The sequence below is a fragment of the Balaenoptera acutorostrata genome, chromosome 15, assembly GCF_949987535.1.
Source record: "Balaenoptera acutorostrata chromosome 15, mBalAcu1.1, whole genome shotgun sequence".
Taxonomy (NCBI): Eukaryota; Metazoa; Chordata; class Mammalia; order Artiodactyla; family Balaenopteridae; genus Balaenoptera; species Balaenoptera acutorostrata.
Window position 1 is genome coordinate 39,841,052 of NC_080078.1, and position 13,901 is coordinate 39,854,952.

Below are 13,901 nucleotides of genomic sequence, written 5' to 3' on the forward strand. Positions count from 1 at the left end.
GGCAGGGGCCTGAGGACTCCCCCCCCCCCCCCCCCCCCGCCAGCTCCGTAGTTGTGCTCATACCCTCCCCCCACCCCCCAGGCTCCTGCACTACTTCCGCGGCCGCCACCACCTGGAGGAGATCATGTACAACGAGAACACGCGGCGCTCCCAGCTGCTCGCGCTCGTGGACAAGTTCCGCAGTGTCCTGGTGGTGACCACCCACGAGGATCCGGTCATCACTGTCTTCCAGGCCCTGCTCACCTGAGCTGGGGCACCGGAAGGAGCCTCCCCCACCCCAGGCTCCTTCCCTCCCCACGGGGCCCCTGCTCTCCACATCCTCACCCGCCTCCAGTCCTGGAAACAGCCTCAGGGGCTCTGAGCTGAGAAGGTGAGGCTCGAGCTGGGAGAGCGTCCAGGACTCTTGCCTCTGAGTGAGGCTTGCAGGCTGCCCACACCAACTCGGCCCGTGTTTCTCTCAGAGCCCCGCCCCGCCTCCCGTGTTCCCCAGGCCTGGGCCGTCCAGAGCTTCAGGTCCGAGGGCCTGGCCTGGACTGTATGGCCAGCACCGGCCACCTGCAGGCACCCTTCCCCCCAGCTTGCCGGTGCCTGGCCCAGCCCCTCCCCCCACCACAGTCCTGTGTTAGCCACCAGGAGGCCATGGCCAAGTGGTCACCCCCATGCCATCTGAGGCATGAGGACCTGGGCTAATGGTGTCCTGCAGCTGTCTTAGCTTTCCCTTGGGGGGGTGTCTGGTGCACCGGTGCTCCCCACACACGGTTGCCTCAGGCCTGAGGAGGAAGTCTACCTGCTGGCCCCGGGTCCTCCCACAGAGACGAGCTGGCCACTGATGGGGACTCTGGCCAAGACACAAGTGACACTGTTTTCTATAAACACAGCATTTATTTCATTTTTAAACAATTAAAAATCCTCATCCTGGTTGGCCTTTGCTCTGGCCTGTGCGTCCCGCTCGGCCGCTCTGTCTACCACACTGACCCAGGGGCTGCCCTGCACATAGAAGCGCAGGGGCTTCAGGGCCCACTCTCCTGCGTGGCCTATGCCCACTCGGGCTGCTGCTACCACAGCTGGCTCACTGGGCCCCAGGGGGCCCCGCTCCAGCCACACAGCCTCGTCTGTGGCTAGGTCCCGCTGGTCGAAGCTCTTGTCGATGGCCAGGGCCTGGCATAGCTTGGAGGGACCATTGCAGAGCTCAAGGTCTTTGAGGGCTCGTCCAGCAGCGCCTTTGCGGAGGGTGTGGCGAAGCTGCCGCATGGCCTCCAGGCCCCCCAGGGGCTCCACCGCTCGGAGCAGGACACACGCCCCGTCCCCTGTGGAAGAGATGGAGCCTCCCAGGCTGTTGCCCCGCTACCCAAGACCCGACCAAAGCTGCTTGGGTGACACCTGTGCTCACTCACCGTCCAGACCCTCTGCCTGCCTCCCCATCCTGCACACCTGCACCCACAAGGCACCTGTGCCTCCTATGGGCACCAGCTGGGGACACATGGAGCTCCCTGGCTCCCTCTGTGAGGTCAGCAAAGAAAACCCCGGGGTCCCCCACCCATCTCCCCCACTGGCTGTTGGGGAAGCTGGAAGCCTGGCTTGGAGCAGCCACCAGTGTGCACAGGACGCAGGTGAGCCCCACCCCAGGACCCAGTGCGGAAACTGACAGAGCAGGAGGTACCGGATATAGCCCCCCACCTCTGTGGGGTCCCCTCCCCAACCAGGCCACTTGTGGGACGGCAAACAGACACCCAGGCCCAGGGATTCCCTCGAGAAGACACATCTGTCCAGACCCCCTTGGATTCCTGGCTGGGGACAGTGATTACTTCATGCGCCCTGGACAGAGGTGCCCTGACCCTCCAGCAAGGCCACTGTCCTGGGACACCTGCTCCCCTCTCAGCCCACCCGCTAGCTGGGAGTCTGAGGGGCTCAGCCTGAGGTGTGGCCAGGCCAGTCCCTCTCTCAGGCCTCAGCCACACAGGCCTTCCCATCAGCACCCAGGAGCTGGCCTCTTGCACAGCCAGCAAGTGGGGGGGGGTGTGCGACCAGATGCCCCTTAACCAGCCAGCTTTCAAAGCACTTCAGGATGTGCCCAAGGGCACCTAAAGCCTTGAGTTTTAGTCCCTCTGTGATTCCTGGGCCACTCCCCTCACTGGCCTCAAAGCTCCCTCTGGTTCCATCCTGAGCGTAGTTGGGTACCACCTGCAGACAGGTCTGGAGGAGTAGCTGACCCATCTCCTGGGACGCACCTGAGTCCAGACTCCTGACAAGCAGGACATCCCCACCTCGTCACACCAGGCCTCCCCATCACCCCCCGCCAACCCCGTCTGCCTGCACCAACCGCGCAGCCCCAAGTCTGGTCTCTGCACGGCCTCCACCCCACAGGCAAGGACTGTCTCGGCTGCCCCTCTCCCTCACTCCACCTGGATGACCCTTGGCCCTGTCTGTACCCATGTAGTTTTCTGCTCCCCTAACCTCGACGTTCCTGGGGCATCCTGGTCATGTAACCAGAAAGTAACACACCACCTCCCACATCTGCTCTGTCCACTGTACCTGCAGAAACTTGGGCTCCTCCCTTTCCTCACTGACTGCAGCCTCTTGTCCAAGTGCAGTCTCCTCTCACGTGAGGGGTTGGTTCTAACGCCAAAGAAAAGCTCAGCGACCGGAATAAGCTCTGCGCCTGGTAACAGGGCCCTCAGAGGCAGTCCCTGTCACTCAGTTTCACACAGCACCTGCCTTCTGCTGGGCACAAGGCCAGTCGTGGATTCCCTGTGTCCTCTGGCCCTGTGGCTCTGGCTTCAGGCATCCCCAGCTGTCCATTCTGGGCAATCACAACTCAACACGTCAGTGGAATCCTTCCACGTGTGTGACCGGCAGCCCCTTACTGTCCTCGAGCCTTCATTCATCTTGCGACGGCGGCGGGAGGCTCAGCAGATGGACGCTAGCACTGGCTAGCCAGAGTGGGTTGGGCAGACCACCACCCACCCCTCACCCCCACCGCTGCTGCTCAGCGGCGGCTCTGGCAAGACGGTGCTGGGCGCTTCCTTCCCAGCACAGACCACTCAGAAAACACAGCTGCCTACCCACGGAAGACCCAGTGGGTCCCCCAAGGTGCGTGGACCCTCCCGGGAGCTTTAGACCAGCATCTCTCCCATCGGCACCACTGACCTTTGGGGCCATGATTCTGTGGAGTTGGCCATCCTGTGCATTGTGAACTGTTGAGCATCCTCCCTGGCCTCCACCCATTAGAGGCCAGGAGATCCCCACAGATGTGATGACCAAAAATGTCTCCAGACACTGCCTAATGTTCCCCAGGGTGGCAGTATCATCCCCAGTTGAGAACTGACCCAGACCCCATAACTGGCTGCCTGGCGAGGCTCCTGCCTGAGCCCAGCTCACCCCAAATCAATCTCACTCTTGTTTCCCCACATCAGCCCCTCCCGAGTCCTCTCTGGGCCGGCAGTGACACCAGCACTGAGCTCTGGGGCCAGCGGTGGGCTCGTGAACCCACGTGCTCTGTGTTCAAGTCAACCCGTGACCTCTATTCTGTGGGGCCCCTGGCACCTCTAACCACCATCCGTGCAGCCAAAGCTCCTGAAACCCCCGCCTAGCCTAGCAAGGGAACCCCTTGCTCAATCGCCTAGCCAACCTGGTCCTCCCGGGGTCTGCCAGCTGAGGGGGCTCTGCCCAGGCCTCCTGCTTCCCCAAGCCCCAGCACCACTCACCTTGGCTGGAGACATTCATGCAGAAGTACATGCCATAGATGAGGTACACATACAGCGTCCCTGGCTTCATGAACATGCCGCGGTTGCGGGGGGTCTGTCGGCCGCCCCTCGAATGGGCAGCTTCATCCTCTGGCCCCAAGTATGCCTCAGTCTCCACGACGCGGCCACGGAGCTCTGTGCCATCATCCAGCCGTCGGACCAAGACCTGCTCAGCGTAGGAAGGAGCCGGGTTCGCTCCACCCTGACAGTCCACAGCCTGGACTCATCTCCCCAGCTCAGGGTGTATAGGTATAGGACACCCAGGTACAGCCGGCTCTTCCCCACCATCCCCTCCATCCTGCTGGACCACTGGACCACAGGCCCTGCTCACCAAGTGCCCTGTCCACAGCGTGCAGCCATCTCAGGCCGGCCAGGGCTGGGCTGGGCACCAGCACTAGTGAATTCTCGCACTTCCTCTCAGCAGGGTCCCCTTGGACTTAAAGCTTAGCCTGGGGCTGAGCAGTGTGAAGGGCACAGGGCCCCGCCTGGGATTCCAGAGCCTGTGGAGCCCCCTCCCCCTGGACTAACTGCAAAGGACCATCACACTCAGCCCCCACCCAGCCAACTCTGAAAGCAGCAGGACCAGCTGCCCCGCAGTGCCCCAGGCCTGGCCTGGAGGTAACGAGCTCCACAAGGAGTGGGTCAGCGCAGGCAGCAGGCCAGGAAGGCGAGCCTGGCGACGGTTGCCTCGGACAGCACCCTGGGCAGGGTGGGTCCAGGAGGGGACAGAGGGGCCAGCCAAGGACAGGGCAGGGGGCAGTTGTCAGGGGCTGTCCCCAGAGGGGTGGGTGCTCTCAGGCCAGCAGAGCACCTAGGAGAACAGAGTAGGCCACAGGAGAGCCAGGCAGGGCCTGCGGAGCGCTGAGTACCCCAGGAGCTGAGTCCTTCCCCGCCTGGAGCCCCTCTGCCCTTCGCCACGCATCACCATGGTACGGCCCCAGGAATGGCCAGCAGTCATGCCCGTGTCCGGAGCCCCAGGTCTGACTCAACCAGGGTTCACTGTGGAGTTTCCAGGGCCAATCACCTCACCAGGGCTGTCCCTACCACCTGCCTTGTCCTTAGGCCAGAGCCTTAGGCCAGTTGGATGGCCAGGCCACCATGCCTTAGCCCACGGAGCTCAATGTGTCTGCGGCCAGGGTCAGTGTCGTGGGGGCAGGGAGGGGTGTGCTGGAGGCTGGACTCGGGGGTAAGGGTTAGAGGAGGCCTTCCTGGAGACAAAGCCCATAAATCCCCGTATGTGTGCACAGGTGGGCTTGGCCAGAGCACCTCAGGTGAGGCCTCCCTCCCATCTTCCCAGGGGATGAGAGGGAACATTCCCTGTCAGCCTGACATCTCCATGGGGCCTGGGGAGGAGCCTCCCACAGCCCTTTCCTCACTGTCTTCTTTCCTGTCCTGAATTTCACTGATATCATTTCCAGATAGCAGATGGTGGCTGCCCCTCACCCCCATCATAAGCATCTCCTCCTTGCTGGTGGAGGGTCCCGAGAGAGGCAAGACCCTTCTCAGCCGAGAGGGTGACACAAGAGTGGTCTGGGTTGTCATGGCAACTCATTGCTCCTTGCAGTGACCTGCTTAAGGATGAGTGCATGACCCAAGCCTGGTCAAGAGGTCTGTGAGGACATCCACTGGGAGGTAATGAAAAAGGCTCTCCTCCCTAACCAAAGGCACATACAGGGTGAGACCCTCCCTTCTCTGCTGGTCATCGCCCTGTCTACCCTCGGGCTCAAACAGGCGTGATGCGAGCCTAGGGGAGCCTAGGGGGAGATGGTGACACACTGAGGCCCTTAGGCACTCGACCTGATGCTGGGCCCACCTGCCCCATGTGCCCTTTTACGTGAGATCATAACCTCTCCTGACTTAAGGTGCTTTTACAAGGACCTTCTGGCCCTTGCAGCTGAAAGCATCCTCATGGGAACAGACTCTGGTCCCTTCTCGATGAGGTCACACTTGAGGTCACACTCCACTAGCTCACATTTTAGGATCTGTTCCTGGCACCAATTTTGTATTAGCCACAGAAACTGACTCTCCTTGGCCACTTTAACCTAAAAGTAGGCTCACTAAAGGACCCAGGGTAGCCATGGAACCTCCAGGAAGACCAGAAAGCCAGGCCTAGCCAGATGGTACTCCAGACGGATGTGGCCAAAACTCTGCTGCTGCAGCACATGCCATGTACACATCGCATGGTGATGGGCTCCACCCCCAAAGGCCCTGGGGGGTCCTGTTTCCCACCCCAGAACTTGGAGCTGCAGGGGCTGCTGGGAAGCCAGCTCTGGCACTGTGAGCCACTGTGGGGAGAAGGAGGCTGTCCTTCATCTAGACAATCCTGATGCTGGGCAGCCCGTAGGCCATGGCCTCAGCTGCCATGTGTCTAAAGCTGCTACACACATAGACAAGCTCCAGCAGGGGCACTGACTGTGTCAGGGGACGGGGCAGGCAAAAGCAGCCCCTCACAGACTGAGGGGCCAGCACTGACCGTGGTCCTTGTAAGAAACCTGCCCTGAGGGCAATCCCAGGTGGACCAGGGGTAATGCTCCCACAGCCCCAGGGGGAAGGCTAATGTTGTAGCTGCCCCGTCCTCACTGCCCAGAGCAGGCAGGCACCCCTAACAACCTCGGCATTCTTCCCAGCTGACCCCGGACCCAGACGCTGCCCCAGATGACTGAGGTGAAGCTACCCAGGAGCAAATGTGGGCAAAGCGGCTGACTGCATGAGGCCACGCAGGGCCAAGTCAGGGACGTGAGCCCAGCGGGGAGAGGGCTGGGCCCACAGACACTGCACGGTGATGACCCTTCAGCAGAGGCCACGCCGCTACATTTCCATTACCTGTCCCAGAAATGCCCGTGCCAGGGGGACTGCGGGCTGGTCAAAAAACTCTGATCCCAGGCGAGCAGGGCGGCCCTTTAGGCTTGAGAAATAGATGCTGCGCTGGGGGCCGAGGGTCATGGGTGGCCCCAAGCGGGGCTCCTTGGGGGAAGCTGTCCGGGTCACACCTGGCGGGCTCTGATGCCGCTTGGCCTCCAACAGTCGCTGCTTTTTTTGCCCCATTCTTCAGGAAAGCTGAAATGGGAAAGGACAAGATAAAGGGTCTGAAAAGGAGAGGACAGATGGTTGTGCAGTGAAGTCAGGAGCTCAAGGACTCATTCAACTGCCTGCCTGTCTCCTCATGTGCAAAAAAGGGGCAACCAGCCTGTGCAAACAGAATGCCATACCTGAGCCATACCTGGCATGCTCAGCCCTGCGCTGGGACCCAGGAGGACTTGGGAAATGACGGCACGTGAAGGCAGGCTGGTGGCGGCAGTGACAAGGTAGCCACTCTGCTGCACGTGCCATCCACAAGCAGGAGTGGCAAAGGGCTGCAGGGCCTGGGGAGGGGACAGTGGCACCCAGGCCTGGGACAGGAGGGCTACTACCCTCTGATTGCCACTCATCACGTGGTCTCCAAATGAACTTCTGAGCTTCTTTCTGGAACCCTGCCCTTTGCACCTGCCCCTAACCAGGAATTTTAAAACACCTGTGACCTCAGTGGGGCCTGGTCGAGGAACGGATTGTGGGTCACTGTGTCATCCACACCCCTCCCCAATGCTGGCAGGGCTCCCACTGTGCCAGACCCCTCCTAGAATGGCCCAGAAGGCCTGATACATGCACATGGGTGAGCACCAGGCAGATCGTCTACTTGGCCCCATCCCAAGCGCTCAGGGTGTGACCCCCAATGAGTCCCCAGCTATCCTCTGTCTCATGACCCAGGATGTCAGAATAAGGAAAAGTGAGGCAAAAGTGAGGTGCGAGGAATGAGGAGGATCTGCCGAGACCGGCGCACTGTCTGCCTCCCACCTGCTGCCACAGGGCCTGGGAAACCTGACCACACGCGCTTGGCCGTTCTGGGACCAGCTGCTCTCCAAGGAAAGGAGCAGCAGGGGAGCACTGGGGCCTGGAAACACCCTCCTCAGGGGCTGATTCCCGTACCTCCCTGGCATGTGACAGACCCATTATTTTTAACGTAAGTGCTGACATTCTATGCTGTCCAGAGCCGGAGCCGCCACCCTGCTGAGAATGGATGTTGATATGACCCTGTCTGCAGCCAGGCACATCTGCCAACACCCACCACAGGCTGACTCCAGGATGCTGCGGCCCCTGTTCTCCGCCCAAATTTGGCCCCCGGCCTGCCCCGAGGCTCTGGGGTGGCGCTGGGTCTCTGCCCTGACCCACCCTGCGCGGTACAGGGGGCTCATGCAGATGCCCTGGGACTGAGGCTCAGAGAGGCCTTGGCTCCCCCTCTGCAGACCTAGGATTTGAACCTGCCTCAGAGCCTCAGGCTGAAGAGTGGGGTGACCCTGCCGTTGCACCCAAGAGTGACCGCTGCCCCAGAAAGTGACCTAAGGTGTCTGTGCCTCTGTTTCATCTGCAGAAAGGGAACCAACATTGTCACACAAGATGGTTCTGAGAATAAAATGAGAAGCCGGGTAAGCACTTGTCTGGGTACAGCGAGCGCTCCCCAGTGTTAGGAAGAAACGCAAAACCTGGGGACAAGGGTCTCTTCCCAGGCTGGGCCCAGCCAGTGGAGGGCAGAAAACAGCAGCCTGGATGGGGGCACCCAAGGGACCCGCCAGCCCTCCATCAAAACCTGGGCAAACAGTGAGTTAGTAAATAAAGGGAGAGCATTTATCCGTCTGGGACAGACACTTAAGGGAGGAGTGTGGGGAAGTGGCCCCTCGAGCCAACCCTATGGTCATTTCTGCGGCAGGCGGGCTTGGGGCAGGGGGCGTCTGATCCAGGCCGAGCGCCCAGCACGTAACCAGGAAACCGGTGGCGGGCGCTCCTCCCAGACCTCACTGGCGACCTCGGGCCGGGCCTCGGCTTTGTTTTTGGCAAGTGGAGCAGCCAAGCCGGCCCAACCCCGCCGTCAGGCGCTCGTCTGGGAACTGCAGACGCCGAGGGGCGGCCCGTGCGCACATTACTGGCTCCCACTCAGGGCTCACTGCGGTGGCGGTGCGACTCCGGGGGGGTCCGCCCCCGAGGCAGTCCTAAGGCCGTGCGCCCGGCGAGGAGCACGCTCACCTGGGCGCGCACTCACCTGGGCCCCGCGGCGCGCGGGCAGCCGGCGGTTCCGTCAGGGCTCTCGAAGCTGGTACCTGCCTGCGCGGAGCCCAGCCCAGCGCGGAGCACACCCCCTCGCCCACCCGGAAGCGCCGCCCGGCCCGGGGCTGGAGCCGGCGCCTGCGCTGAGAAGGACGGAAGCCCGGCGGGGGGAGGGGGCGGGCGCAGGCGCGGATCCGCCCCGGGGGAGGGGCCGGGCTAGCGACCGGAGTTCCCCGCCGTCGCCTCTGCCCGGCGACCTACCTCCCATCCGGGACAAAGGCCCGGGGCTGCTGGGGCAGTTGTGGTGTGAGGAGGGGGAGCAGGCAACTGGGGTGGAGGGGAGCCCTCCGCCCCCCGCCCCACTTGCATCCTGGTCCCGCCGCAGCCGCAGCGCTCACTCCACCTGGTGACCTCCAGCTGGTGGTCAGACCACCAAGAAAGAGGCTTGGTCCCTGTGAACCTTGACTGGGCCCTAGAGGGGCTCTGGCTGGGGGTGTAGTGGTTTGGGAGTGCACCAGACGGTTCGGTGGGGTGCGCGTGGAGTGTGCGTGAGGGAGGTGGTGTTGGAGCCCCTGGTCCTTGGGACTGCGGAGGGGCATTACTTGCTCCATACCTGCTGAGCATTTGGGTGGAGGGGACAGATAGGGCGGGGGAGTGGGCCAGGAAGACTTTGCCCTGGAATTGGACCCAGGCCTTTCTGGAAGCACCACCACTGCCATCACAATATGGATGGGTCTTGGGATTCTGTGTCTGCAGTGGGGCCCCCTCCCTTCCCACCACCGAAGGATGCTGAGAGGAGCCCGCCCAAGTCCGGGGGTGGGCCTGCTGGAGCATGGCCAGCCTCCTGAAGAGGCTGAGGCCAGCAGGAGGGCTGTGGGGACCCGCGAACACCCCTCCTGCAGGGCAGTGGCTGGGGGCAGTGTGAGGTATGCCACTGCCCTTTGGGGCAGCAGGGGGAACGCCCCTGCCCTGGACCATGTCCTGAGCTGTCTGACTTGTGTCACCCTGGCCCTGTGAGGGGTACCCGTGGGGCCTTGGAGAACAGTTGGGCAAAGGATGGTGTGTGTGTGCGGGGGGGAGGTGCTGGACGGGCCACGTGACTGGAGCCCTGGGATGAGCGAGTGTGGCACCTGGTCTCAGGGCAAGTCCAGCTGGGAGAATCCTGGTCTCCAACTCCTCCTCCTCCTCCGTGGACCAGCCCAGGAGCTCAACTCCAGCCCAGGCCCAGGCCCAGCTGTACTCCCCGCTCCCCCCAGGGCCCCAACCAGGACTTCCTGCGGAGGGAGGAGCAGCAGCCTTTCAGCTGCCTGCTGGAAGCCACCCAGCTGTCTGTGGCACTTTGTGCCGCTTCCTTCCGGGGGTGGGCAGTGTGTCGTCAATGAGTGCTTGTGAGGCGGGCCTGGATGTGACTCTCACCCCTTTCTTTCCTCCTTACCCGCTGCAGCCATTCTGCCCGAACAATGACTCCCCCTCCTGCCTTCCTGTGTGCCCAGCCTCCCTTCCCTCCTCCCTTCCCCCTCTCCCCGCTGTGGGAGGGAAACTGAGGCTACAGTTGGGCCAGTCCCCCTGGTGGGGGCAGGGGCAGGGTGGGTGCGGTTTTGTATTCATTTTCATTTTGATTTCACAAATAGTGCATGGTCCTTGTAGAAATCATGGGGAGTCCACGCATTCCCAGAGGGGCGTCTTTTTCCCAACTTGAAGATGAGGAAAGAGAGGCTTGGAGGACAGCCCAGGAGGAGGAGGAGGCAGGGCTGGAGCCAGCAACCCCTTCTCCAGATGTTCCAGCCTGAGTGCAGGGCCTTGCACAACCTCTGCCCCCCCTTCCCCCCACCCCCCCACTTCCTGGTTTGTGGTCTGAGGCTCCACCACAGGCTGGAAGTGGTGGGCTGAGCATTCCCACTGTGGCCTACAGGGCAGGCAGGCTGCGGGTAAGAAGGTGGTCTCGGTGGGAGGAGGGGCCTGGGGCCTTCTCTTCTCATCCCCAGAGTGCCCTGCTTCTGGGCTGGGAGAGGCTCTTTGGAGGATGTCAGTGGAGAATGAAGGTGAGGACACCCTCAATGCTTTGAAAGGGGCCAGTACTGGGGTGAGTTGCTCTGCCCTGCCAGGCTAGCCATGGCCCCCGGAGGAGCCGTCAGACCCTGGAGCCTTGAGAGAAAGGACGGCGGCTCCAGCAGCCACAGAGGCCAGCACTGTTCCTACCCAGCACACTGTTCACTGTTCTTCTCTCTATGTAGGGGCAGCTAACACCGTGAAAGGGGCAGCACCTTCTGGGGGTGCCATCTCAGCAGGGCGGCCACTGGGCCGCACTGGGCCCTGCGCAGCTGATGGGTCCTGGGGGCTCGGAGGCTCCTTGGGCAGAGCGAGCAGCTGTGGGCTGCATCTTCCCTTCCTGGGGCTGTGCTGCCAGTGCTGCCGGGCCCTGAGGCCAGGTACTTAAGGGCCCCCTTGCCAGGCCCCAAGACGTGGGGAGGGGCAGCTGCCTCAAATAGACAGTGACTTCAGGCCCTGGCTGGTCTGGCCCACTTCTGTCTCTTCCCCAAATAGCCAGGGGCTGGTCCCGGGCCCATTCAGGCCCCCCAAAGCTCAGGCTGGCTTGCTGAGCTGATTCCAGAGTGGCTGGTGGGGATTCCTCTCAGTGGTCAGGACTGCCACCCCCTCAGGTCCTAGAGTGAAGTGTAGTCAGGGGGTGCTCCAGACACTTGCCCATCCCCAGTCACCTGCACACATACTGGGCAATTGCAGCTGATTTCTATTTCCAGGGCCTGGGAAAAGGAAAAAGAGGGACAGGGAGCTGGGTTTCCATGTCAGGGCCTCCTCCACCAGAACACAGGGCAGTGGGCCAGGTGTGAGGTACAGCACATGTGTGTGCACACACGTGTCCCTGTGGACTGGGTCCAGGCCTCTGCTCATACTGTCCTTCTGATACCCGGGTCCTCGCTCAGGAGGCTCGGTGGGCTGAGAACCTGGGGATTCCTGGGTTTGCCTGCCAGCGTGTACTTGGGAGCCACACCTGTGAGGGGCAAGGGTTTGCAACAGAGGCTGCTGGGGGTCCCACTGGAGCTGAGAGGATCCTTTGGCGGTAACCCGAACGAATGAACCAGGGGGAAGCCACATAGCTGTGACTGGACATAGATCACCCTCTCTAGGGAGGGGGTGTTACTTGGGGCAAGGCAGCTCTCATTCACTGAAGGTGACTCCTGGTGGGGCGGGGGTTGAGGTGGGGGGACTGGGGGATGGGCACCTTTCTCAGCTGTGAGCCAGCTATGGCTGTGCTCCTGGCAGCTGGGAATGAGTGTCTGGGTCATGGAGGGGGCCTGGGTACCCCGCAGCACCCACTGCATGAGACCTGGCAGCACTGGATGCCTGGCCATGGCAAGCTTTGGAGGTGAGCCCAGGCCCTGGACTCCAGAGATGACACCACTGCCGCTGGCCCTGCCGGCCCAGGCTGAGCGTCCAGGTGGACGGGGCATGCTTATTCCTGGGGGGGTTCGCGAATGCCAGGCATGGAGAGACTGTCTTTTCTGTCGGTGAGAGCCTGGCATGGGAGGGGTGGCAGTGCAGGCAGCCGGAGCCCTGAGCATCGGCACTGGGCAGCCTTCAGCCTTCTTCTTGCCTCGTGTCCCCAAGGTACTTGTAGTCACCACCCCAGCCCCCAGTGAAGGAGTCCTCTTGTATCCCCTCCAAAGCTTCCATTGTCTCCCTCTACCTAGGAATTGTGTTGATACACCTGAGTTCGTAAATGACCCAGAGTGTGCAGGCACCACTCTGTCCTGTGGTGTGGACGAGGAGACAGTCGGAGGATTCTGTCCCTTTCCCAGGCTCCAAGGCCAACTGTGAGTTGGCTGCCACCTCAAGTTGTCTACTTTCTGTGTAGCCAAGGACCAGGGCTTTGTCTGCGGTCGTACCCTGGGCATAGCTTGCTGACCTGACCGTGGCAGCACCTCTGTTCAGAGAGGACCACTCCCTCCTGGTCCCAGACCAGCAAAGGGCCTGTGAAGACACACTTGTGGGCCCTCCAAAGCTGGAGGGGCTGGGCCTCATGTGCCTCAGTATTCTGGCTCCCAGCGGAAGTGTCCTTAAGACACCCATGGTCCCAGTTCTGCTCCCTGCAGGGGAAGTCTGTGCCCCTCCACCACTCACAGCTCCTGGTCAGCCCTGCCCTGCTATTGGCACCCCCTCCCCCATTCCCGGGTCTTTCTCTGGTGATTGTGCCCCACTGACTCCTGCAATGTCAGGAGAGAGGGAGAGGAATGCTGGAAAACTCCCGCCAGCAGCCTCAGCCTAGAGCAGATGGGCCATTTTGTGTTCGACTCAGGGAGTGCAGGGATGGGCCCACAGGGCTGGTGGGTGAGCCCTGAAAGAGGGAGGAGCACAGAGTGGTCGCCGGAAATGGTGCTGCCGCCTCTGCGCCTCTGCTCCAGGGGTTCCAGCCTGGCCTGGGAGTGCCTGTTGGGGGAGCGGGGCTTCAGCGGGTGGGGAGCACAGGGGCCCCGGGAGGAGGTCACTGCTCTGATCCTGCTTTTGGTGCGAGTGCGACTGAGTATGCATCAGTGGTTGTGTGCACGTGTGTAAATGGGTGAGAGTGAGCATGGAAGTGTTACAGTGTGTGTATGCGGAGGTGTGTGTATGTGAGTCTGTGTAAACAGGTGTGGGTAAAGGAACACGTGGGCGACCATGAGTGTGAGTGGGTACAGAGCGTGTGTGTAAGTGCATGAACGCAGGGGCATGTGTATGCGAGTGAGGCTGCCGTGCGGCTTAGGGTGAGAGGCTGGGCAGCGCGGCCTTCGGAAGAGGCTGGCGGTTCGGTTTACGGTAGATCCAGGGCCGCCTCACACCTACCCCTCCGCCACAGCGCCCCCCGCCCACTTCTCAAGCACAAGTCAAGGCAAAAAAAGGTCAGGACTCACTCGGAGTTCGGGAGTGGCTGAGGCTGACCATCAGGTTCGGTCCAGCTGGGCCACCAGGTCCTCCCTCCCCGACCAAGGCGCTTTCGACCCCCAGCCGCAGGTGTCCCCGCCGCCCTCCCGGAGGAGGTGACTCGGCCCGGGCGGGCCGCGCGCATTCCTGAGCCTTGAGTCAGCG

General features: G+C 62.1%; 2 protein-coding genes across 5 annotated transcripts in view; one reads left to right on the forward strand and one right to left on the reverse strand.

Annotated features, from left to right (window-relative positions):
* NPRL3 (NPR3 like, GATOR1 complex subunit) overlaps window positions 1-918 on the forward strand; it is a 34,722-nt gene extending 33,804 nt beyond the window's left edge. For all 3 annotated transcript variants that reach the window (XM_057529191.1, XM_007181825.2, XM_057529192.1), the window contains one exon: window positions 82-918. In XM_057529191.1, the coding sequence (XP_057385174.1) occupies window positions 82-247 (166 nt within the window). In that variant the 3' untranslated portion in view covers window positions 248-918. The remainder of the gene's footprint in view (window positions 1-81) is intronic.
* Window positions 868-13,861, reverse strand: MPG (N-methylpurine DNA glycosylase). 2 transcript variants are annotated; one of them, XM_007181824.3, is made up of 4 exons: window positions 13,727-13,861; window positions 6,567-6,800; window positions 3,705-3,909; window positions 868-1,307 (listed from the first exon to the last, which is right to left on the reverse strand). In XM_007181824.3, exons 2-4 carry the CDS (start codon window positions 6,786-6,788, stop codon window positions 901-903), a joined length of 834 nt encoding a protein of 277 aa, XP_007181886.1. In that variant the 5' UTR covers window positions 6,789-6,800; window positions 13,727-13,861; the 3' UTR covers window positions 868-900. The 2 variants fall into 2 exon arrangements, with proteins under 2 accessions (XP_007181886.1, XP_007181885.1); XM_007181823.3 differs by lacking the exon at window positions 13,727-13,861 and adding an exon at window positions 8,815-8,972.
* Window positions 13,862-13,901: the final 40 nt, after the last annotated feature.